Raw genomic sequence first — 20,098 nt, forward strand, 5'->3', positions numbered from 1 at the left:
GGCAGTAAGGTTCCTTTGGGCTCGATAAAAGACTGCGGGACCGGGCTCAGAAACTACAGACCAGAGTGCGGTGGAGGTAGGATGCTCACAGCTGTATTTAGACGTGGTCAACTAGACGAAGAAACCCCAGACCTTGTCTGGAGATAGTATCCCTCACTGTGTCATGGCCGCTGGGTTGATGCGGATAGCGGCCGGTATTCATCTACAGTGTAGCTTTGCTGGATCACCCATCTCGATGCCTCCGCTTACACAGGTGTCAGTCGAGGGGGAGATCAAGGGGATCTTGAATGGGATCGCATATCCAACCATGAGAAATCACGACAATAAAGTCACCATAGCCCAGGAATCAGCAGGGTGATTAGGGACGCAGAACCTCATTTCTCTTCTTCCCAATGCAAGTAAGTAGTGAGCGCCAAGGATATCAAGACCCGGCGAAAGTCCCTGTCTCTTCCATGCCCAATCACTTTTTGTTCCGCTAATTCTAACATACGACTAACTCCTCGCCCCCAAAAAGTAGTCGCTCAAGCAAACCCAAAGCCTTGCGCGTTCTCCAATGCCATGGAAAGTCTTTCTCTCAGGACATCTTTATCTTTGTACTCTGGTAGCAATAGCGTACCGTAACATGTGTATGCGGTGGGCAAATGTCCACCCTCGCCTTCCTCTTCGCCGTTCCTTTGAACGACAAATTGCATATTCTTCATGCCGCCGACGGGCACACGGTCCGACGCGGTGACGAACTCCAGCAGCCGTCTCTTCATCTTCTCGTCGTAGCGCTTAACGATGGACCAGAAGTCTCGGACGCCGCGGTGGGTCGCGTCCCAGCCGACGTATCTGGTATATCTTCGCAATTCAGAAATGTCAATCTCCTGGACACCTTCCACGAGTGATTGGAGAAGTGGCGGAGTCAGAATACCGAGTGCCTTGGGATGTAAACAAGCTCGGAATCCACGCTCAAAGGCTTCGTACTGCGGGCGAACAGAGACATCTGTCAGGTACTTGATGTAATCGCTGACGTACGCATTCCTGTTCTCGTTGGTGACGAGCGGAGCATCCTCAGGATTCCCATCCACAAGCGACACCTTAGCAGTCGCCTCGAACTGTGGCCAGCTGCTAGCCTTTCCATCCATCTCCCGGGAAATGGGCTGCCCAAACATGGACACGGAGAATTCGTATGTGCGTGCGAAGACGTCTTCGACAAGACCCTGTTTCTCGTCCCATTCAAGTAACGTCGTCAGTCCCATTGCGAGGTCTGGCCATCCGTCGGCAATATGGTGCAACTCATCCACAGGCTCACCCAGGAGCTTGCGGTAGAGCGCCTTGGGAAATGTGATGGGAAGCGTCAGGCCATTGTAGACAGCCAATGATACCAACAGTCCAAGAATCTCAAACTTCCAGGCTGGTACGACGGAGCCGGGGACGAACCAGGTCATGCGGGTCCGGTCGTCAACCGTGAAAGCGCCATAATCGGGATTGAGGCATTCAGCAACAGCAAGTCGGAAGAACTCCTGCTGAACTCCGCCCGAATCGAATCCCTCTTCGCCGGCGTCCTCGCCAAGATGAATCTTGAGCGGCCTATGTAGTTCTCTAGCTTCTCGCCGCCAGAGTTGATCGAAAGCATCCCTAATAACGTTCTTACGACTAATCTCAAGGATCAGATACTTTGAAGAGGCTGTTTTAAGAAGGTCCTGTAGAACAAGCTTGTGGTGGGGATTGGTGATGAGGCCTCCGGTAGCAACAATCGCTTTCATACGTGTTTGGAGCGAGCTCGATTCCTCATAGCTTCGGCTCATCTTCGAGAAGTTGATGGATCGGAAGTACGACACCAAGGTAGATGGTTCAAAGATGAAGGGAAAGTCCAATAGGTGCTTCTTCTGTCTCGAGGAGGTATGGGTGAGCCAGGCGACAGGCATATTGATCGAGTCCAACCTCTCAGCGAAGTAATCCACGCGGAATTGAATGTCTCCAAGAAGCAAGTCTTGTCGTTTCTCGTCTGATATGGCGGTCAGCTACAGGACATTTCCCAAGCGCAATGATAAAACGACTTACACATAGCAGCAATCAGTGACAGCGCTCCACCGAAGGAGCTGTCGTATGAGATCTCCGGCTGGCCATCCCATTGTTGAAGCATCACCGTCTTGGCCCAGTCTAGTAGTAGTGTAGAAACCCTCGATTCGTGACCAGCTCGCTCGAGCTGCCCCACCCCAGGAGTGGAAGATGAGTATGAGTTAAGGAGGTCGAGTTGGGACAGAAGCGGCCGAAGGGCGTCAAATTCCTCCTTGTTGTCCTCGAGGTCGTCATCTTGCGCAGCCATATCTGCAAAACACTTACGGGCGGATATGGCGGCGAACAAACGCCTCGCCAGCCTGAGTGCCAGGTCGTTCGAGAAGGCATCCTCATAAAGAAGGCAGAGCCAAGCTGGCTGCCGCGCGAGAGCACCGCTTCCAGCGAGCGTTAGTCCATTAGAACGGATCCGTGACATGTCGAACAGAATTCTGGAGTCTGTAATCAACGGGGCCGCGGCCACTAACGCGTGGAGGCATATCGACAGCAACTGGCCTGCCTCAACATTGGCAAGAGATCGGTCGGTTCGGCGGAACGCTCTTGTAGCAGGGGAGCGGAGAGATTGCAGTGACTTGGGTGCTCTGGAAAGGCTTCCAGCGGCCATCCACAAACTGTGAAACACTAGGCTCGGAGCCACTCGAGTGAGCCTCAACATACAGTACCATATAGTGTGAGAATCGAGCAGTTCATCGTCCTTGACAAAGGATGCGACTAAACTGACGGGGTCGCTCAAGATGTTAAACAGGCTTTGCTCAATAAAAAGTTTCCACTGTCTCCGCAGTTTCTTTGGATAGGTAGCTCGGGAGCAATGTTTCCTCTGCATTCTGGAAGCGCGGTCCTTGAGTGTGGTGTACGTGCTGGTAATCCTGGGCGGGTCAAGAAGGTGAGACTCTGATGTGCCGTCGTCCTGGAGAATGTCGCACACAAGATCAACAACCTCGACATTGAGTACTGTCAAGGATTGTGGGAGCAAGCTGTCGGCAATCGATATTTCTAGCGGGTCTTGACTATGTTTGGGATCCTCTGCGGGATGTGCAACCCGCAGAGGTTGAGCTTCTGAGGCCGGCTCATGAGAAGCAGGGATTTCTGCTGGCTGCGGAGGTTTACTATTGACGTAATTCGTACTGGGTATTGAGTCCGGTTCTTGAACAATCGTGACGGCGTGGTTTTGAGGCGGTACGTTATCGAAAAATGATGGTGTGGAGGGGATTTCTGGAATGGCGTAGGGGTTGACGTGAGACGTTTTTGGTGGCCGCAGTGGTTTCTCATGTACTCCTCCATTCAACCTTGGGGAGGACAGGCCGGACGTGACGTCTTCAGGCAGTGAAGATGTCGGGTATGGATCGATGGAGAGTTTCCTACTGGGCTTCGAGTTTGCCCGCACCCTAGTGCTTGAACTCCTCTTAGGTTTGTTAGGCCGTGGGCTGGGCATCGTAGCACTCGAATTGTGCAGTGTCTGCGACCCCTGAGCGAGGACAGTATCTGGCCCTGGGTCCGTGAGTTCGCCCAGATCTTTCCTATCTGCATGCGTCATGGGAGGTGTTTGCTGCATAGGAGTCGACAGGCCTGATGGGTCGCGGAACATTTGCGCTTCTTCTTTGGAGGGACTTTGTGTCGCCTCTGCCTCCAACGCAGCGACCTTTTGGGACATAGCATCCAGGCCAGCTGGGGTGAGCCATTCCAACATCTTGAAGGCGACGGTCCCAAATACATTGGCTGCGAAAGAACGGTAATCCTTGTTGACGGGTCGTTCGGTAACCTTGAATGGAGGGTGTGCAGTGCCCGTTGCTGCATCAAAGTGCGAGCGTTCATGCGTGGAGGATGTTGCTCGACGACCAATTTCCTCGGTACCCTGGGTAGCCCTCGGGGAACTGCCATTCTCGCCATTTATCCTGGCCCCCGAACCTGACTTCCGCCTTCTACCATCCCCTGATGTACCAGATCGCTTCGAAAAGGGGTCGCTGAATGTCGGAGGCGCGGGGTTGGAGGAAAATATGAGGGAGCTCAGGGCGGCCGGTGTTTCTTTCGGTGGGTTGAGGTAGGGACAGAGCCCAGTCTCTGGATTATCCTGGCTGGCCAGGTACACTGCCAAGGTCCTTGCGCTTGTGATGTTGTATCTGCGTATTGGCGCTTTGCCCGCGAGGCGCTTGCGACAGGAGAAGCAGGTCGAGGTTGTACATGACTTGGAGTCGCATCCGTACCGTAGCTGTAGGACATATCTGATCAGGGGGCTCATTAGCATGGAGGACTCGCAACAGAGGTTGGATGACTATTGAATACGCACGTTTCCACGAGGATCTGGAAGTTGTGCCGGCGGCTGGCGCGGTGGATGGCATAGACGCGCTTCGGGTTCTCGATGATCTGGACCATGTCCTTCAGTTCGGCCGGCGCATCAGAGGGTAGGCGCGCGAGAGGCGCATCTTCCCATAGGCCGGCGAGGAGGTCGGCATCAAGGCTGGCTTCGGTCTGAGGGCCCTTCTCAGGACAGCGAACGTCTCGAGTCATGTCATCCGGGTCGCGAAAGTTCTGGGGTATCTGAGGTGGAAGCTGGAAGAGGTAGCTAGCGGCGTGGAAGACGACGAATTGCGCGCGGCAGGGAGCGGCTAGCGAGAAGAGGAGTCGAACAGAATAAGAGGGAACGCAGAGGCGGCTTCGTTGTCGTTGACGTCTAATGGTACACGGATATTACAACCAGTAGGTAGTGAACAGCTGGAGCAAGTAGAAATATGTTGGCGATGGAAGAACAGTCTTCACCCGATGACGGGCAGCGGGTATGGAAGGTAGGTAGGTGGACTAAGGTAGCTCAGTGACCCGGTCGTCAGTGTTGGAGGAGAGACTGGGCACCGTATGGCCACGCCACGAGGCTCGGCGATGACACGGTGCGATTCAATGAAAACGGGGCACGGCTTCCGGGGTCCCTCTGGAAGAGTGGATACGGGAAGCACGGTAGCAGGCAATCAGAACATGGAGGATTCCGCAGAGGGTCCTAATTTAGCATGCGAAATTCCCACTGGCAGGCTACGGCACGTCGATGCGCAAGTTGGGATCAAAGGACGAACCAGGGCAGGGTAGGTACTCTGAGAGTCTGGAGTATGCACCTACGAATACCACAGATGCCTCGTGGTGTTTCTGACATCAGCCGCAAGGTTGCCGTCTTCAAAATTCAAACGCCACATTCCAGTCTCGGCAAGGTCGGCGGTTTCTGCCTCCGACCTTCTTTCCTTTTTTTTCTGGACCCAGCAGAGGTGCCCGCGCCGCCGTCGCCGCTCGGTCGACCCGCTCGAACCGCTCCATCATTGTTCATGAGGGGCCGATGTTGTGCAGACAGCCCGCAACGGTGAATTAGTCATACGAGTTTCCAGATTCCGTACTCCGTACAGTAACTATTTTCCCTGAGTGTGGCGACGGGGGTTCTTTCAGTAGTAGCGTGGGCATGATGCAAGTATTTGTCTGTTTCCTTGGTATTTAGTCAAAGATGTGTATGTGTATTTTCTGGCTGGGTCATGTCCCAGTATCCTTACTGATTGGGCCTCAAGTTTGCTGTTATTCATCAAGATGCCCAAATCGAGGTTTGCGGTAAGGCGCAAGCCCAAGCGCCTACAGACCTCTGCGATGGTGCAGAGAAAGATACCTAGGTACGTTCTATGAAGGTAGGTAGGTACCTGTTTCCATCAAGTAGGTTTAACTCAAAAGACGCGGGACGGCGACCTCTTCCCCAAAACGGTGACAGGTAGACTTGCTGGTGCTTGAGGTGACAGTTTGCCCCCTTCCGGTCCATGCAACCTGCTTCCCGTCATCTTCTATGATATGTCAGCCGGCAAGAAAGAACAAGACAGAAGCCAAAAAAGCCAAAAAAGAAAGAGTGAGGCTTCTCAGTCCAGGTTCTTTGCATGTCCGGTGCTTCGGGAAGGAGAGAATGAGTGTACAGGCCCCCACTTGACAGGGCAGCAACTGCCAGGAACGTGCTAAGGTAAGGGAAATTTCGAGGCGTCCCAGTGGTACAGCCTCTGAGGGACAGCCCAGCCCAAGGGCCCTAGACTGCAAGTGACGTGCCTATCACGTCCTTCCAAACCCCCGCCTAACCCACTAAAGCCCTTGCGAATTTTCCCTTTTAAAATCATTTTCCCCTCCATCCCGCCAGACTTTGACGCACTGCACACAGAGGGACGCCCATCTTTTGCCTCCTTCACTTCCCTTTCTTTTGCGCATCCTGCAAATTCACCTTTGCGCGCAACCGAACTCCCTATTCCAAACAATCCAACACATACTCAACCAACCTCTGAGACAAAAATCAAGCAACAATCACTACTTTTGCACACGACACTCACCATGGCGAGCGTCGATGTTGCCGCCCTCGGCGTTGTTCCTGCAAATGGAGGGGCGACGGCGGCTTCCCACCCCTACACCTGCAACACTTGCTCTGTTGCCTACCGAAACATCGATCTTCAACGAGGCCACATGAAGAGCGACTGGCAGTATGTTACTCTCATTTGACTCCTTCCTAGAGTCATTCCCTCTGTTTTCTGGGCTCAACTTTTCGTCTTGTTTCCGCTGTGTTCCGCTCAGACCAACTGACTGACATCATCTACCCAGCCGATACAACCTCAAGCGCAGAGTCGCCTCTCTCCCTCCCATCGCCTCCGAGGTCTTCAACGAAAAGGTCCTTCAGGCTCGCGCTGTCCAGACCGCCGAGGCAGAGAAGGCCCTCTTCGAGCGCTCCTGCGACGCCTGCCAGAAGTCGTACTCGAGCGAGAACGCCTACCAGAACCACTTGACGAGCCAGAAGCACAAGGTCCGTGTCGCTGCTATTGCTAGACGCAAGGGTGGTGTCGCCGATGATGCCAGCTCCGTCATGAGCTCCACCTTCTCCCTCGGTGAGCCCATCGCCGTCGACAAGGAAAGCGAGTTGGACTCCGAAGCCGAGGAGGAATTCACTCAGGTCGTCGAGGGTCTCAAGAAGGCCAACATCCACGAGTCCCACGACGAGCGCCCCTCGCCCGTCAAGCGCCCCTCCAACCCTCACCTCTCTGCTCAGGGCCAGCGTGATGATGTTTCCATGAACCGCGATTCCGAATCTGCAACCCCTGTGCAGTCCTCCAAGCCAGAGATCGCCTGGACCATCAAGTCCTGCCTCTTCTGCAACTACGAGTCGCCTAGCGTTTCGCTCAACGCCAACCACATGGAGCGATTCCACGACATGTTCATCCCCGAGAAGCAGTACCTTGTTGACCTGGACGGCTTGCTTCAGCATCTGCAGGAGCGCGTTCACGATGGTCACCAGTGCCTGTACTGCTTCAAGACCAAGAAGACGGCCTTTGCTGTGCAGACTCACATGCGTGACAAGGGTCATTGCAAGATTCCCTACGATACGGAGGAGGTTCAGCTGGATATTGGCGACTTCTACGACTTCCGAAGCACCTACTCTGATGGCGAGGAGTCAGATGAGGAGGAAGAGGAGGCCGATGAGAATGGTGGAGCCAAGTTGGGTCTGAAGCGCCCGACCAAGTTGGTTGGAGAGGACGGAGAGGAGGTTGAGCAGGGTGGAGATGATGGCTGGGAGACGGACAGCTCGGCCTCTTCACTGGACTCGGATGAGTTGACGGCCTTCACTGCGGACGGCAAGTACGAACAGTTCGAGCGCCTCGACAAGCACCCTCACCACTCCACCAACGATCCGCGTGCCCGCCACCAGGCCGATGGCTGGCACTCCCACGCCCACAAGCACACTCGCGCTGTCTTCTATGACGAATACGAGCTGCACTTGCCCTCCGGCAAGGCGGTTGGTCACCGCTCTCACAATCGATACTTCAGACAGAACCTGCACAACTACCCCACCGAGGAGGAGCGCGCCGAGCGTCTGGCCATCGAGGCTGGCTCTGGCGATGAGATGGATGTCGATGGTAGAGAGGTTGCCACGACCGGCGACCGCAAGACTCGCAACCGTGCCGTCGCTCGTAGAGACGCTGCAGGCATGGCTGGTGCGACTGACAAGCAGAAGCGCGTTGTCAGAGAGGAAGAGATCAGAGGCCGGAGTACCGCCACCCGTCACCAGAAGCGCTACGATTACAAGGTCGGGGAGAAGTTGAACAACCAGAAGACTTTCTACTACCGCTACCAGGCCGGTGGTTGATCAACTCGCCAATGGTGTCTGGATGAACAAGGCGTTGGACGGATTGATTTCTTTTTTTGCTCAATTACATCGAACCTTCAAAGGAATAGGCATGCATGACGAAGCTTTGATGACCCATACATAGGGAAGGTAGAATCAAAATAGAGGCTATTACTGCCGTAAGATCGCTGTGACTGTGAAGTGAGGTGATGTTAATTGCGACAAGTCATTACTGTAGTGGTGGCTGTTGTGGGGGTTTGCTACTGGCTATGCATGTAATGAAACGTCAATAACCGTTTGTTGCATAATCCCAGGCAAATTCGGACCTTCACATACGCTCATCACCTCCTGAGAGCTTGCTCATCTGCAATCGTAATTCAACACCAGTGGCAATGAATGTCACATTTTCAAAACAACAATCTAGTTCCCATGTTTGGCTTCTAAAATGTTGAAACACATCTTTAACTGTCGTGCCCTCGCTCGGCGGCCGCTCCTGACGCCGCAGCGATGGATGAGCAGTAGGCCGACTTACAACTCATGGCTTCCCCAACCCGATGCCGACGGCTGGTATGATGGACGGAAACACCCAAGACGACTGGAAGAATTCGACAACGGGAAGACTGCTCGGTCGGGGGAAAAAGAGGACCAGCGCGGCGGCCGGTCTAGCACCAGGCCTTCGCCGTCTCCGCGGTCAGGAGGCGCACCCGACAGACGACCCGGCGGCGATTTCATCTCAAGAAATTCTAGAGATGCGCCCCGTAATGATCGTGGGCGGGGTGAGAGGTTTTCAGCGTCACTGCCCAGGAGGAGCCCTCCCCGGCCAAGAAGACTATCCAAGGACGACGGACCGCCGGCACCTAAGAGGAAAGGCGGCGGTTTTGTACTGATGGTGAGTTGAAACAACCTCAGTTCTACCCCCTCCAAAAAGGAGGAGTTCATAGTTGGAAGGTCTGTACTAACCATCCCGCCAGCCAAAACTATCCCAAGAAGAACTGGACAAGATCAGCAATCACAAGGACGTCTGGGAATCCAGATCCCTCTACTTCATCCCCCCAAAGAGATCAAAAGAACACCAGCAACCCATCCGCCAACCCAAACCGCCAAGACCCGAACCTCCATCCCGAAGAAACCGCGACGCAACCATGATCGCAAGCCCAGAGTCCATCAAAGCAGCGATCCAAATCTCAGAAAAGGACCTCCGCCTAGCCCGAAGACCGCCCCCACCGGCCCCTGAAATCGAACTCCAAGGCGACGGCGGCACCATCGTCGCAGACCCCATCGCCAACGACGACATCCTCCCGCACGCCCTCGCCGCGCGCTTCTTCTTGTCTCCGCCCGCGACGTTCCTGTACTCGGCCTTTCGCCTCAAACACCACCCGCTCAACACCACCACCCCCGAGATCTGCGTCGTCGGCGCCAGCAACTGCGGGAAATCATCCTTCATCAACGCTCTTACTGGCGCGGCGTCGCTCGCCAAAATAAGCGACCGCGCGGGCAAGACGGTCTCCATGAATGCCTACGGCGTGGGGCCGCTGACGGGCCTTCCCTTTCGGAAACCAGTCGCCTCCCCCTCTTCAGCCGAGGGCGGTAGTGGTGGCGCCACAAAGGAAGAGAAACCAGAACACGGCATAATCCTCGTCGACACCCCAGGCTACGGCTACGCCTCCCACGAAGAATGGGGCCACGAAATCGTCGAATACATCAACAAGCGCACCATGCTCCGCGGCATCATCCTCCTCCTGTCGTCCGAGAAGAAAGTCTCGGAAAAGGACGCCCAAATCGTAAAACTCCTATCCGACGCCGGCCGCCCCGTGATGCTCGTCTTTACGAAAATGGATAAAGCGCTCTCCCGCAAAGCGCGCGAAGAGGGGGGCATCGCGCAGCGGTTACGCGAGGCGGAGCGGTGCTTTGCGCGGACGGGGTGGGATGGCTGGGTGAAGAGGGTGTACATCACCGCGGCGCGGATGGAGCGCGGCGATAAGAGCTGGAAGGTGGATGATGGAACGAGGAGCGGTGCGGCGGGGATGGCGGGTGTGAGGATGGGGGTTCTTGAGTTGGCGGGGGTGAGGGAGTTTGTTGCGCCGGAGAAGGCCAAGGTGGTGGCCAAGGCATTGGCGAAGAAGAAGTCTCAAAGGGCACGGGAGGAGGGAGGAGTAGTTGATGAGGGCGAGAAGACGAGGTTGGAGCCGGGTAAGGCTTTGGAGAGCGATCCGGCAGCGTGGTCTGGGGATGTGGTTTCGTTTGAGGAGCTGGAGAAGAAGTTTGGGGACTGGTCTTCGTGAGCGAGCGGAGGACAGGAGGCTTTTTGTACGACCATGTATGTAAAATAGTGTGATCAGTTATTCAAAGAAGAGAGATACCCTCTAGAGAGCAATGCAACTCATCGTAAGGCATGCACAGAAATATGAGTCGCGGCGGAAATGGGATGTCCAGCAATGATATCAAGGTGAAGTAGTTCACTCGAAAACTGCGGGAGACCCCATTGATGAACCAACGCTACAGACAAGTTCCATCATATGGGTATTCTAGCTAAAAAGAAATTGCAAAAATAGGCCTTCGTTGGCCGTGTGATATCCGTCAAGAACTCCTCATTTCCTCCGTTCCAGAATGAAATCTCAAGTGAGTGACTCGGAAAAAAGTGCAGACTGGTGATCCGCAATTATTCCTTCTCCTTTTCCTTGTCTCCTCCCACACCCGAAACGGTCGAGCGAGCCGTGCCCGGCCTGCTAAGCTGCCGGCGAATTTTCTTCGCGTTCTTCGACTCGAACAAACTCTTCACCCTCCTCAGACGCGCCCAACGTTCTTTGTCCTTGGCTTCTCTCGACTGTTCGTCCTCGTCGCCTGCTGGCTCGGTAGCAGCGCTCGGTGAGTCGTAACCCCCTGGTGTCGACGGCGCCGCAGCGCCTCTACGAACCGGCGTCGAAGGCACCGAGGCGCCTCTATTATGCCACGTCGACCTATTCTTCGGCCGGTCCTCGAGCGCTCCGCGAAGGTAAGCATCATTCTTCAGCACCTGCGTCAGCAACTTCCAAGCCGCCAGACCCGTGTCTGACCCGGGCTTGGCGCTACCCAGACGTTGCGCCACAGGATTCTTCCAAGGACAGAAGAAACGATGCTCTTTGGCCGGGTCGAGATGGTCCATTGGCGCGGGAACGAGGATCTCGCCGTCGGCGCTGACCTCTTTACTCTTGAACATCCATAGACCGAGACGTCGCAAGCAGGTGTGGCACGATGCCGAATTTGGCACTGCGCCAATTCGGGGGTTCGTGAGGCCCTGCCATCCCATCATCGCCAGGGCCAAAGCGACTCTGTTTGGCTCCTTTGGATCTGGAGAGTCCTTGGTTGGCGGTGGGCTTGTGAAGAAGTCTTCCGGCAGCTGGGTGAGAACGTTGTCGATATTGAGACCCTCGGGCAGCCTCAAGTTGAACTCATAGGGAAGGAAGGGTTTCCTTGCACAGAGCTCATCGTAGCGTGTCCGCAAAGCCTCCATGCTGATTTTGGCATTCGTTAGAGATAGCCGGAGTAGCGAATCTAGAAAAGTTAGCTCTTCGTTTCGTCAGAAGGGTCTGTACAAACTCACTATCACACCCCTGTTTTCTCCACAAGCATTCCTCTAGATGTGCCGTGACAATGAGATCGGAGTATTTTTCTACTAGCGCTTCCTCTGCTTCACCAATCAGTTCTGAGTAGAGACGAGGACTGGCGACCATGAACCTACCGACATCCGACGCCACAAGGACAGGTACCTCCTTGCCATCGACTTCGCGTTTGTTCAGCTTCACAACGAGCTCCTTATTACAGAGCGTGCACCGCACACGATCCTTGCCCTGGCATACCCATCCTCTCTTCGCCCATTCGACCTCGTTCACTGCATCGGGTTTTGGTGTCCAGTCCGTGATCTCCTGGAACGATGCTAGTCTCTTCAGGAGCTCGTTCCGGTCGCTAGGTGCAAATTTCGGGGCGTGCTTGACTTCCGTCACGTTGGCAGACCTTGGAACCCACTTCTTCAGCGACACGTTGGAGAAGGTCGTCGATGCACCTGCTCCCGTGGCACGAATCGAAGGGGAGCTGTTGATTGTAGCGGCATTCTTCTCTGTCAGTGCTTGCAGGCGCCGTCGCTTCAACAAGATGTCCTCTTCAATCGACATGCTCGGTTTTGCAGAGGTATCGGCCGTTGTGTTCGTGTTTGTGGAATTCGTGTTGGAGGGCTGGAGGGAAGTCGTCGATGGACGAGGGGATTCGGAGGGCAAGCTCGTAGTGTCGTTCGATTTCGTAGATGCGGAGGATCTGCCCATACCCTGGATAAGGGCGTTGAACTTTCGTTTGGTAGCGTTCATTGTTGCTGCGTGTTTCGATGTAACCGGGGTGGTGGATGTAGGAAAGATGTCTGATCTGACCTGACCCCAGGCGCGAAGATCAAAGGACTGGGAAGAAGACGGAGGCGCAGGAGGTCGCGCGGTCGGGTTTCTTAAGGGAGCTCAAACTCGGTTGTTTGGGCTTTAGAGAGGCTTTCAGTCAGAGTCCTTCGTCATTTACGATATGCTGCACCATCGAATGGATTTCCTAGGAAGAGGATGGCGCTCGGTCGCTAGTTGAAGCCTAGGCGCCCAGCTATGCGAAAGTCAACAAACGGGCAGCTGCTGATCGGGCAATGAGCTGGCCACCCCTGTCGTTTGGATGCAAGCGCTAAAGCACGAGGCGTGGCAACGGGTTACCACTGGTGGCTTACTGCATAGATGCATAAACCAGATTGATAGATATCCACCGATAAGATAAGAACTTTTTGCAAAAGTGAAAGGGCGGGAAGGAAAAAAAAGTTGCGAGCAGGGATCCTGGCACTAAAAATTTGGAGACACCGATCCGCCGGCGCAGAGATCCCACAGAAATTTTCCCAGGTGAGGGAAGACCCAAGACGATTCCACTCTCACCGAGGAATTTGCGACTCGCCGGCTCTTTCAACCTCCACTTACTTTTCTTCTCCTTCTTGCCATTGCAAAGTGTTAAAGCCACCTTCTGGCCCAATACACATGTCTGCGCCTCCATCTTGGTTATTTTCCAACAATTCCACAAAAGCCAACAACACAAGCACCCCTACGGCCTCCGCGACAACACAACCAGACAAGATGGCCAAGGTCAAGGCGGAAAAGATGTCAGAGAAGAAGGTCAAGGCCGGGGCCACCTCCACCAAGCAGGCTCCTCCCGCCCAATTGATGGACCTCGTCGGCTCCTTCCTCTCCGAGAACGCCTTCACCTCCGCCCACGAGGCCTTCCAGAAACAGCGCACCAAGAGCGGCTGGAAGCCTTCCAAGAAGGAGGCAACCCAGCCCAACCTGGTCACCGTCTTCCAGACCTGGCAGACTTCTTCCACCGCTCCGGCCACCAGCGAGAGCTCTAGCGACAGCAGCTCTAGTGAGGATGTCGACATGGCCGATGCAGCTGCGGCCGACAGCGATAGCGACAGCAGCTCCAGCTCCAGCTCCAGCTCTAGCTCCGATTCCGACTCCAGCAGCGACAGCGAGAGCGAAGATGAGAAGCCCAAGCCTAAGCCCAAGCAGAGCCTGAAGCGAAAGGCGCCCGAGTCCGACAGCAGCAGCAGTGATAGCAGCAGCAGCAGCAGCGACAGCGACTCCTCTTCCGACGACTCCAGCTCTGAGGATGAGGCCCCCAAGGCCAAGAAGCAGAGGGTCAAGAAGGACGACAGCAGCTCCTCCTCCGACTCCTCTTCCTCCGACTCCAGCTCGGACAGCTCCAGCGAATCTGACTCCTCCTCCGACTCGGACTCTTCCGACAGCGACTCCGACTCTGACGGTTCCGAGGCCGCAAAGGTGCCACTTCCCGAATCCGGCTCCGACTCTGACTCCTCGTCTTCCTCTTCCGACTCGGATTCCGACTCTGACGAAGACACCAAGAAGAAGGCCAAGAAGACCAACAAGGAAAAGGCATCAACCGACAGCGCCTCCCTGTCCTCCGCAACCCTCGAGAAGACGTCCCCCGAGCTCAAGCCCGAGACCTCCACGGCCGCCGACCCGCCTCTGCCCCCCGACCCCATGACCTACCGCGCCAACAACCGCGGCGGCAAGAACGTCAAGGAGAAGCATGTGCCCAACAAGCCCTTCTCCCGCATCCCCGACGTCGTCAACGTCGACCCCCGCTTCGCCAGCAACGAGTACGTTCCCAACGACTATTCGCAGCGCGCCCACGAGGATCTCATCGTCACCAAGGGCAAGGGCTTCACCAAGGAGAAGAACAAGAAGAAGCGCGGCAGCTACCGCGGTGGTCTGATCGATATCTCCAGCAAGAAGGGCATCAAGTTCGACTAGGGTCCGCTTGCAGCCAGTTTCTTGATGACACACATACGTTCGGTTCTTGGAGTTTTGGGATTCCGAAAATAAGAAGTCAACTTTTTGCGTCCTGGTTTTTTGGTGAAATGAAAAAGGGGAGGGAGGGTCGGTTCACTTTGGCATTGCGTTTATTAGTTAGCCACAAAGCATGACGGTTGTTTCTCGCGAGAGGATGAGAAAGACAAGAGAGAGAGAGAGAGAGAGCTGGGTACGCGGCATAATCACCAGACTCGAGATCAGCCCCCGCGCAACGTTTGCCGTGTAGATAGAAATCAAACGTTTTTACATCTTCAACGCTTCCTTTATATGTCTCATCCCAAGTGTCCCCTTGGGGTCTTCTTCTGCTAGCATTCGGGGTAAGCAGTCAGCGAATGTAGTACTAGAAGACCCCGAGTTAAAGGCACCCGGGGAGGTACTTGACTGTAATGTACACTTTCCAGGTATCGGATAACAGACATAGTTTGAACACTCGTTGGACCGGCAAAGTACCCCTCACACAGATCAGGCTGAGATTGGTGACACAGAGGTCCGGTGGCGCAGTGGGCTGAGATAATAAGCCAAGGCTACAGCCTGATCGATGTTCGGTAGGTAACCGTGCCGGTATCCTCCGCCTCGAAGCATTGGGCCATTGAGTGTCTTTCTCGATACCAAAGCGAAGTATTCACCATCTCACCATTGCGTCCTCGTGGTAGTAGCTTCCAATGTCCGAATAGCAGGCTCGCCGCCGGGGGGGGGGGGGGTTGCTGAGGGGAATGGTCTAGGATACGAGAGAGAGACACACAGAGATGAGATGAGATGAACGAGTGGGGGACCAGAGAAGAACTGCCCAGGCACCCAGGTAAGGCTTCGCGCAAGAGAGGTCCCGGTAAGTATCGGTTTGGCTTCCGCGGCGGCTGGTTCTTGGCTGGGCAGAGGGGAGGCGAGGGGAGGAGAGGGGGAGGAGGGGTATCATCGAATGGATGGCGGGGGGGACTGGCCCACTGCCAACTAACCTTAAAAGCCTAATTCCGGGCTGGCACCAAACCCTAGCCCAAGTTGAAGGTTGAGTTTGATATCAAAGAAACGAGGACTCGGCCGAGAGATCGTTAGGAAGTAAGTGTTTACTCACATACCCAAATTTGGAAGACACGAATTGGGTGGCGAAAGAGAGTTAAAGAGAAAGAGGAACGGCCCGTTGTCGCGGCTGACGCCAAGACTGTTCACACCCACGATGCGGCCCCCCCAAGTTTGAAATTCGTTGTATGAAGGACGCAATAGGTGCAAATGATATGGCGGGTCACAGGAAATCAGGGTCTACACTTGCTGTAGAGGTGAAAGGTCGTATCTTCTGGCCTCGGGGCATGTTATGCGATTGCTTCGCTCTTTTCGGATTGTCGGCATTATCGCAATCTGCTCTACGTTTCCAACGGACGGCGCAAGAGCCAACTTCATTTGCCAGTTTTGATACAGGCATGAATAGTATTGCTTTTTCAATATTCATCAAGACATTCATCGTTGAATCTTCTAAAACCTTCCCTATCTCTGTCTCATGGTATCTCTCAACATAGACCAAGGAAAAGCCGGGCAAAGAACACATAGGCTCCAGCCAGGTCTCTATTTTGAGGTTTCTGGGTGCAACTCCTTGAACTCAGCAAGAATCCAGTCCAAAAACTTCCCCCAACGTTTCTCCCATTCCTCCCGCACTTTCTTGAGCTCGCCTTTTGACATGCAAGAGTGCTCAAGACTCCACTCAATGAGCTGTCGCCAGCCGTACAAGGTCATGTCCGTCTTACCCACCATCGCTTGATAGAAATCATGTGAAAGAGTTGATCTGCGTGGTTACTGGTTAGCTTCTTGCTATATGGTGGCCCGCTTCCGAGTAAGCAATATACATACCTGAATATTGTTCCGTTGTCCGAGTTTAATGTGCAGTGTACGTTGTTGGCGAGCAAATTGTACATTGAGTGGCCCGTAATTCGGGGTGTGAGACCAAGCTCCTCGTTGGAAATTGGGCACACCTCAAGGCAGATACCCCTTTTCTTCATATGCTCCATGATATAAGGGTGCCTGGCCAGAGCAAACCCGTGGCCGATGCGCTTTGAGTTGAGCAAAAGGGCATCTACAAGATTGCCGTCCGTCTCGTTGCCAATATCTGTTGTCTCTCCGCAGTGAAAGAGGAATGGAATATCGACTTTAGGAATAGCTTCTTCGCATTTCTTCCTGAAGGCGAGGAATTCTTCTATGAAATATCGTAAAGGGTGACCCTGTGATTCTTCGCCAACCAGATCGAATCCTGTTCTCGTTAGTTGTCTGCTGACAAGATGTATGCGTTCATTAACTCACCAGCAATCCACTCGGGCCATTTTTGCTTGAACCTGAAACACTCATCGAGGGCAAATGCCACCGTCTCCTTGGGAAAGGACCTAGGGGTGCAGTAGATGACCTTCAGCCCGCCAAAGTAGTCTTTGGTCTCCTTCTGAAACCTTTCGTACTCGTCGATAATTATCTCCATGATACCTTCGTTGCCGATTTGCTGCGTACCGTCGTTGCTCCAGAGTTGATTTGTCTTCATGAAGTTAGGCCGAATCTCGGCATACTGAATGTTGTCGCGGACAAAATCTTCAAGAATGCCTCGTGTGTATTCTCTGTAGGCCTTCTCATAGTTGAAGAGTCCCTTCATCATCCGTGTCCGGCCGTTGAACTTCTCCCATGCTCCCTGGACTGTTTGAAGCTCGTTGTGTGCTTCATCCTCGTGGAAGACAAGTTTTGTTGTGAGCCACTCCTCAGCCTTCATGCCGTTGTAGTGTTCAGGAAATTGGAGGATGAAATCTGAGTATTTCATCATTTGCCTTGGCCGGTCCTTGTTGTCGGCGTAATCGGCATCGAAGAGGTTTCCCTCATTGCCCTTCTCCTTTCCAGCCGCTAAGATGGAAAACTGGATTTCACAACGTTGAAGGTTAGTCTTTGCGGCGCTCGGCGCCAAGGACAAATCGCTATTGATAAACATGCGGGACATGGTCGCGGCGATGCCCAACAACACATGAGGCTGCAGGCAAGCGTTGAAATGGATATGGAGATGTGCTCCCTTTGGCATCTTGACGGCGACTCGGAATAGGCTCGTCTGGTTGATCAAGTCGACGTTTGACAAGAAATGGTCAGCAGCAAACCGCGGATGATTCTGACCACCCCGTCCTTGCCTTGGCTCAGCCTGGTCATAAACCTCCTCCTTGTCCTTTATCTTGAGTTTTTGAATGATGGCGTTAGCCTTCTGCTCCTTGTTTGATGCCAGTGTCTTTGCGCGGAAATCAAATGATAATGTATTCTCGCGCTTCAAGATCTCCTCTCTTTGGCGAACGTAATCGGCTTCTGTATCAAAGGTTGGGCCGGGGGGTTGATCGAGTATGGTATTTACCCGACCCTTAATGGCGGTGCGATTGCCGGTCATCTCGAAGACGTTGCTGATGACGGCATCGAAGACGTTATCGTGAGCTTGGATCATATGTTGGGCCATGTCTATGTCTTCTTGGTGTCTGTGGTGATGAGTGTGATGGTTGAGACGTCGAAGCTTCCGCAGCCTTTTGGATGAGAGTCGTGTGATGGTATTGGCATTGGTGTCCCTTCTACCCTGACCAACCTTTTCGCCAGGTGCATCGTCCTTTTCAATGTTTGAGCACAGGCTGCCCATGAGACTGTAGGGAGAAGTGAATAAAGAAGACGTTCTTTGAAGTGCGCTGCCGGGTAAAGCTGGGATGGCAGAAATTCGGCCAGGCAGTGAATCGGCGGTACACGAGAGGCAGGTGTTGCTTTGTCGGGATGTTCTATCGCCGTGTTTCGAGGATCCACGATCGCAGGGAGACGAAAGTCAATTTAATTGAATGTGCAAAGCTCCTCGGCAGCTCTGACGATCATCATGGGTCCTTTTTCAATCCCCTCTATTGAGTCTTGGGAAGTGGAAAATGTCTATCCTGGTGAGGTAGTGCGATGACAAGCAAAGTAGTAAGAGGGTACGTTTGTCTGCGGTACCAACAAGCGCCCGGCTGTACCTTTAGCTCGGAGGAGATCTCATGCTTGGCCTCAGGTAAGCGCAGCTTCTATGTCAAGCCAGGTGTGAGGAGGTAAGGAAAGTGACATGCGGCGGTTTCCAGCTCAGCTGGAACCACCACCATTCAAAGGTGAGCGCTCCTACCGACTACGAGATCCTAGACCAGGCAGTGGCAGGCTGGCAATGCTGCGACCCAGACCCAAAGAGACGGCACAGATGGATGGAGGTACGTAAGGTGGGCTGGGAGTGACCGTGAATCTGGCGGGCTGGGAGAAACTCCCACAATGAGTGAGGGGCAGGAGGGAGCTGCCTACCTTAGGTACACCCAACTAGACGAGAAAGTCGTACCCAATTCGGCTTAGCTCAGTACAGCCACATGCGCATTTGTTCTTCCGACTGGGCCAATGAATGGGCCTCCACAGGCTGACACGCAGGCGTTCTAAGGTAAGTAGGTACCTCAGCTTCCTCCCAATTCCCTTCCTTCTTCCGACTTGGTTCTACCCATTTCTCTTGACCTATTGGAACCTAAGACGGAAGGACCAGACTTTCGTTGTTTGGCCAATCTTTCCCCTTGCTATCTGACAGGTTCGTTTGGCAGGTGGAGACATTCAGGTTGCATTTTCAACTTTCTGGTCAGGTACAGTTGTTGGAGCTCACGGGATTTCGATTTGCCTTTTCTCACGTGCCATTCACCACAAACGACAAAGAATTTGGCCATCATTGTGAACAGGCATCTCGGGAGTGCTTCCCATCATCCTTCACCTCTTTCAGGGTTATCCTTTGCCGGATCATTAATTTTCTCTATTTTTCCTATTCAATAAAGCCAACTTGCCCGACCCATGAGCGAATACGGTATTCGAGGCCTCTTCTTCACCTCCAAGCTACTGCTTTACCCTTGGAGCCTCAGGTACTCAGCCAACCTCGTCCACATTCGACAACCTGCAATTGTGACATCTCAGCCATGAGGCCGTCACGCCCACCCCTCACGCGACCCCCTTCTAGAACTTCACAATAGGGATACAGGGGGTCATACCTACTCACATGGCAGCCACACCGTTGGAGATCTGCAAACGCCCCGGTACGGGACCTGCTCTACGCACGAGCCATTCCCACTATCCCAGAGAATCGGAATCTTCAACACATGCCCAGCCCCTGTTGGGGTATGACAACGATTAATCCCCTTTTGACCGCGCCAACTTTATCTCAAGGCAGCAAGGCTGCATGTACTCCGTACAGCGCTTCGTCGTTGGCTCCCGCTAGCAGACCTTCGTCCACCTACGGACAGCATACCAACAGCTACGGAGTACGATCCGGCCAGATTCGGAGGCCCCGACAACGGTCACCACACGGTCTCATCTTACCTTACCCGCCGTCTTACCCCCCAGCAGCGGTGGCTTACATCGACAAGCGCCTGCCCTTGATTGCTCCACACATGGGTTAAGCCTCAAAGACTTCACGTTGGACATCCTGTGAGGCCACCTGCCTTTCTTTGACACATTTTCTTTATACAATACGCCGCCCGGTAAATGGGCGATTCTGCATCACACCGGTATCAAGCTTACACCC

General features: G+C 54.0%; 6 protein-coding genes across 6 annotated transcripts; 3 read left to right on the plus strand and 3 right to left on the minus strand.

The window, feature by feature from the left end:
• Window positions 1-439: 439 nt before the first annotated feature.
• Window positions 440-4,737, minus strand: BDP55DRAFT_429311 (HECT-domain-containing protein). The gene is made up of 3 exons (XM_060567513.1): window positions 4,346-4,737; window positions 2,047-4,280; window positions 440-1,990 (listed from the first exon to the last, which is right to left on the minus strand). Exons 1-3 carry the CDS (start codon window positions 4,564-4,566, stop codon window positions 522-524), a joined length of 3,924 nt encoding a protein of 1,307 aa, XP_060432804.1. The 5' UTR covers window positions 4,567-4,737; the 3' UTR covers window positions 440-521.
• Window positions 4,738-6,186: 1,449 nt separating this feature from the next.
• On the plus strand, window positions 6,187-8,350 carry BDP55DRAFT_654247 (zinc finger protein Yan). The gene is made up of 2 exons (XM_060574248.1): window positions 6,187-6,536; window positions 6,655-8,350. Exons 1-2 carry the CDS (start codon window positions 6,391-6,393, stop codon window positions 8,189-8,191), a joined length of 1,683 nt encoding a protein of 560 aa, XP_060432805.1. The 5' UTR covers window positions 6,187-6,390; the 3' UTR covers window positions 8,192-8,350.
• Window positions 8,351-8,681: 331 nt separating this feature from the next.
• BDP55DRAFT_546304 (uncharacterized protein) lies at window positions 8,682-10,452 on the plus strand (the record flags this gene model as incomplete). The annotated part of the gene is made up of 2 exons (XM_060568641.1): window positions 8,682-9,059; window positions 9,142-10,452. The coding sequence occupies 2 exons, from the start codon at window positions 8,682-8,684 to the stop codon at window positions 10,450-10,452; spliced, it is 1,689 nt and encodes a 562-aa protein (XP_060432806.1).
• Window positions 10,453-10,829: 377 nt separating this feature from the next.
• Window positions 10,830-12,507, minus strand: BDP55DRAFT_546718 (C3HC zinc finger-like-domain-containing protein; the record flags this gene model as incomplete). The annotated part of the gene is made up of 3 exons (XM_060568687.1): window positions 10,830-11,701; window positions 11,751-11,837; window positions 11,889-12,507. 3 exons carry the CDS (start codon window positions 12,505-12,507, stop codon window positions 10,830-10,832), a joined length of 1,578 nt encoding a protein of 525 aa, XP_060432807.1.
• A 786-nt stretch (window positions 12,508-13,293) lies between these two features.
• Window positions 13,294-14,490, plus strand: BDP55DRAFT_725931 (SRP40, C-terminal domain-containing protein; the record flags this gene model as incomplete). Its single annotated transcript, XM_060579068.1, has 1 exon — window positions 13,294-14,490. The coding sequence occupies one exon, from the start codon at window positions 13,294-13,296 to the stop codon at window positions 14,488-14,490; it is 1,197 nt and encodes a 398-aa protein (XP_060432808.1).
• Window positions 14,491-16,104: 1,614 nt separating this feature from the next.
• On the minus strand, window positions 16,105-18,001 carry BDP55DRAFT_725932 (adenosine/AMP deaminase; the record flags this gene model as incomplete). The annotated part of the gene is made up of 3 exons (XM_060579069.1): window positions 16,105-16,321; window positions 16,387-16,783; window positions 16,834-18,001. The coding sequence occupies 3 exons, from the start codon at window positions 17,999-18,001 to the stop codon at window positions 16,105-16,107; spliced, it is 1,782 nt and encodes a 593-aa protein (XP_060432809.1).
• Between the last annotated feature and the right edge of the window lie 2,097 nt (window positions 18,002-20,098).

This window comes from Colletotrichum godetiae (genome assembly GCF_030913485.1).
Source record: "Colletotrichum godetiae strain CBS 193.32 chromosome Unknown BDP55scaffold_9, whole genome shotgun sequence".
Taxonomy (NCBI): domain Eukaryota; kingdom Fungi; phylum Ascomycota; class Sordariomycetes; order Glomerellales; family Glomerellaceae; genus Colletotrichum; species Colletotrichum godetiae.

What these genes read in the sequence shown, in the direction of transcription:
- BDP55DRAFT_429311 (XM_060567513.1), bottom strand. Translation starts at nt 4,566, where the DNA reads ATGACTCGAGACGTTCGCTGTCCTGAGAAGGGCCCTCAGACCGAAGCC. An exon ending in TTCCAGATCCTCGTGGAAAC is followed by an intron (nt 4,281 to 4,345) that starts GTGCGTATTCAA and finishes CCCCCTGATCAG; the next exon opens with ATATGTCCTACAGCTACGGT. An exon ending in GTCACTGATTGCTGCTATGT is followed by an intron (nt 1,991 to 2,046) that starts GTAAGTCGTTTT and finishes CCGCCATATCAG; the next exon opens with ACGAGAAACGACAAGACTTG.
- BDP55DRAFT_654247 (XM_060574248.1), top strand. Translation starts at nt 6,391, where the DNA reads ATGGCGAGCGTCGATGTTGCCGCCCTCGGCGTTGTTCCTGCAAATGGA. An exon ending in CACATGAAGAGCGACTGGCA is followed by an intron (nt 6,537 to 6,654) that starts GTATGTTACTCT and finishes TCATCTACCCAG; the next exon opens with CCGATACAACCTCAAGCGCA.